General features: G+C 47.6%; 1 protein-coding gene across 2 annotated transcripts in view; it reads right to left on the reverse strand.

Annotated features, from left to right (window-relative positions):
• Myom1 (myomesin 1) overlaps positions 1-3890 on the reverse strand; it is a 137162-nt gene that overhangs the window by 89198 nt on the left and 44074 nt on the right. For both annotated transcript variants that reach the window (XM_004635793.2, XM_023720381.1), the window contains exon 10: positions 2424-2585. In XM_004635793.2, coding sequence (XP_004635850.1) covers positions 2424-2585 — 162 coding nt within the window. The remainder of the gene's footprint in view (positions 1-2423; positions 2586-3890) is intronic.

Below are 3890 nucleotides of genomic sequence, written 5' to 3' on the forward strand. Positions count from 1 at the left end.
AGCATAAATTTATCCTGTGTGGACCCCTACATGGGTCCACTGGTAGGCATGGACCCATGAGAAACAGAAGCCCAGGCCTACAAATACAGACAGAAACATTCACAGAAGCGTCAGTCATTCTAGTCAAAGAGTGAAAACCATCCAGCTATCCGTGAGCCAGTGAAGGTATGGACAAAAGCAGGCCGACCCCCAGCCTGGAAAATTATTTTTCAGTAAAACACAAGTGAGCCTCAAAATATGCTCAGTAGGAAAAAAGGCAGATACAGGAGACCACACGTACTCCCAAATGCCCAGGAAGGCAGCTCTATGGAGCTAGCGAGTCAGCGGTTCCCAGGGGCTGGCTGGGCATGGATGAGCGGGAAACGGCATGAGATTTGGGAGATGGGCACGCTGCAACAGGTGGGGCTGGGGCGGAGCTCAGGGACAGCGTGTGTTCAACACAGGCCTCCTCTCCCCACTCACAACTCGAGAGATGGAGTGTGAGTCCTGTTTGCACAGCTCTGCAGCGACACTGAAAAGTACTCAAGTATACACTTACTGTGGATGAAACGTAAGGAATTTATCTTCAATAAAGATGCTTTAAAACAACCTCAAATATGTCATAATAAAATTTTAAGTGAATCTTCTAAAGTGTGAACCTCACAATGAAATTGCTGAATTTATCTTTCCAATTCATTCCATTTTCTCACATCAACATCCGTAACAGTGGAACGTCACCTGGATTGGTCAGAGAGCACCCTGTGTCTGTGTCTGGGAAGGTCATGGGGGACTGACCTTGGAGTCTACATGGTCCCTGCCTCTTCCTCTCCAATGCTCCTCCCTGCTCTGCTTCCTGACTGCCATGAACTAAGCAGCTCTGTTACTCCACACCCTTCTATGGGGTGTTTCTCCCTTGGAGCCGGCTGCCCATGGACTAAGGCTTCTGAAACTGTGAGCCCAACAAAGTTCTCCACTGCACTGTGAGTGTTGGGTATCCTGTTTCAACAGCAGGAAGGCTGACTGACACAACAGCTGAGATGGAGGAGAGAGAGACAGACAGACAGACAGACAGACAGACAGACAGATAGACAGACAAAGACACAGAGAGAGACAAAAAGAGACATGGAGAGACAGACAGAGAGAGAGAGAGAGACAGAGACAGACAGAAACACAGAGAGAGAGAGACAAAAAGAAAAAGAGTTTATCTTTTTTTAATGGCAGAACCAGGGGTAGAATTCAGGCCCTTGCATTTGCCAGGCAAGTGCTTTTTCTACTGAGCCATCTCCCTGGCCCCCCAAAAAAGAAAAAGACAGAGACAAAGATATGGAGAAACAGAGAGAGGGACAGGGAGAGACAGACAGACAGACAGACAGACAGAGACAGAGAGAGAGAGAGACAGAGAGAGAGAGAGAGAGAGAGAGAGAGAGAGAGAGAGATCTGGACTGAGCACAGGACCTCCACACTGAGCTGTCTCCCCAGTCCTTCTAATTATTTATTTTGAGATGGCGTCTCACTAAGTCACTAAGTTACCCAAGAAGGGATCAAACTTATAATTCTCTTGTCTCTGCCTCCTAGAGTTGCAGGATTACAAGCATGGGCCACTGCACTGAGAAATAACTGGTACATTTTAGAAACCTTCCATTTCCCTAACCCATGGATTTGAGAACTGGTTTAAGTACAAATCTCAAGCGTTGACACTTTCCCCTCATCAGCTACTAGCCCTGTAAAGTCTGAGAGGCACAGTTCTGGGCATGGCACTGAGAAATGCTGAGGAGCCCCAGAACATGGCAGAGTCCCAGAAAAACCACAGGGTCCCAGAAAAATCACTGCACTTTGCACTAAAGGCCGGCCTCCCTCTGCCTCCCCCCAGCAGTATCTGACTGGCCAGGCTGCTTCTGTGGAGGAGACGGTCCACCACAGCTTTCCCATGTTGTGTGTATCCATGTGTCTTCGCAGCTCCTGGTCTGTAGCAGACTCTGGCTACCAGGTATTCAACAAGAGTGTGGCACCGACTGCTGGGGGTCCTCTTGGGACAGGGAACACGTTGGCCACCTAGCGACTGATACCCTGGGAGCGTTGTGTGTGTTGGGCTCCCTAAGCAGAAGGGACAGGATGGCTCTCCCGCTCTCTTTCCTTGCAGAGGCACGGGTGGGAATAGGATTGTACCACAGGGCACAGGGACCTAAGGGGACCCGGACACCGTAGGGCCACTCTCAGTAGAGATGCCCTCTGACAGACACAGGCAGTAACAAACTCTCTGTTGTCTTGGCGTCTCCCAGCCTCACCTCTTACATTAGGTCTGCTTTTCCTGGGAATGAACACTACCTACTCCTGGGAAACAGGCTGTGAGTTCAAACGGTTCTTCAATCACAAAACACGTACAGGAAGCTTAATTTGGCCTTGGTGTTTTGAATATGGCTGGGTGTTCTGCGCCTGGGTCTTACCTCGGACAAAGACATAAGCGCTGTACTGTTCGTAATACTCGCCCATCCGTACGTGGATCGTGTAGAGGCCTTCATCTTCTTTGTTGAGATGAGAAAACGTCAGGGTCGCCCGATCGCCACTCCAGTGCGTCTGCACCCACTTCGAGGGAGAGACAGGTGCCCCTAGAAATAAAGGATGAGCAACTCAACTGATGCTGCCTCTGTTACACTTCTTTTATTCCCTTCCCTTCATTCCTTTTCCTCCCTTGTTTCTCCTTTCCTATACTGAAGATTATCTGACTATTAGAGGACGTTTCTAGAGCTTCAAACTCTTCTGCCAGATGTACAGTGGTGCCTCAGCTCAGGAGATTAATTCGTTCCAAGATGCTTTTCTTTCTGGTCTATCTTTCTTTCTTTTCTTTCTTTCTTTTTTTTTTTTCTTTTTGTATTTTAGGGAAGGGTCTACAGGTTGTTCAGGGTCTCACTACTAGATTGGACCTGTAGTGATCTGCCTGTTTACACCCTCCCAAGAGCTGGGATCACAGGCGTGCGCCACCACACCCAGTCTCAATTGCTGTCTCAGTGTGCCCTGGGGGCAGGGCCAGCACACAGGCCTGAGGATCAAACCCCCAGCCCCTGTGCCTGCTTGCAGGTGCTTTAATCTGCTGAGCTATTTGGCTGGCCCTCTGGTTTTTCTTTTTTCTTTGTTTTTTTTTTGTGGTCAGCTCAGCTGGCCCTGGAGGTAGGGCTGGCACAGCATGTGGTGTGGGGGATCAGACTGGGGTCCCTGCACTTGCCTAAGCAGCCACTTTAGACTACTGAGCTATCTCACTGGCTCATCTTTCTATTTTTTGAAATAGGGTCTCACTATATAGTTGAGGCTGGCTTGAATTCACTAGTTAGCCCAGGATGGCCTTGAATGCAGAGGGATTCTCCTGCCTCAGCCTCCTGAGAGCTGGGATTACAGACATGTGCCACCACATCCAGCTTATTCCACAGCTCTAGAGAAGATGGCACATTCCTATTTGTACAAGCAAGATGGCCATGGCTGGGTTCATCACCCCAGGCAGAGTTTGCAAACAAAAACAAAATTTTGCCACACGTTTCTGTTTGCAAACCAAATTGTGCACAAATAAAAGCTTTCATGAATAAAGGCACCACTGTGCATGTGTGGAAATGCTGGATGGAGGTGAGAGACTGCGAGCCACGCTTCACTTCTAGGGCCAGGGCGGAATTCAGTGGCAAAGCCCTTTGTCTAAGATGCAGAGGGAAAATTCAATTTAAGGTGCTAAATTATAAGGTTTTTTCTCTATTTAAAATGTTTTATAATTTATGAAGTATACTAGGTGACATACGAACTGCAAAAACAATTTTCGTGCCATAAATTTACATCCAATAAATAATAACTTTACAAATGTAATATCTTGATTGGTAAGAGTTCTAGCTTGCTTTTTATAAATTTATTGGGACATCAAAATTCATATTTTA

Source organism: Octodon degus, unplaced genomic scaffold (assembly GCF_000260255.1).
Source record: "Octodon degus isolate 3935 unplaced genomic scaffold, OctDeg1.0 scaffold00075, whole genome shotgun sequence".
Taxonomy (NCBI): Eukaryota; Metazoa; Chordata; class Mammalia; order Rodentia; family Octodontidae; genus Octodon; species Octodon degus.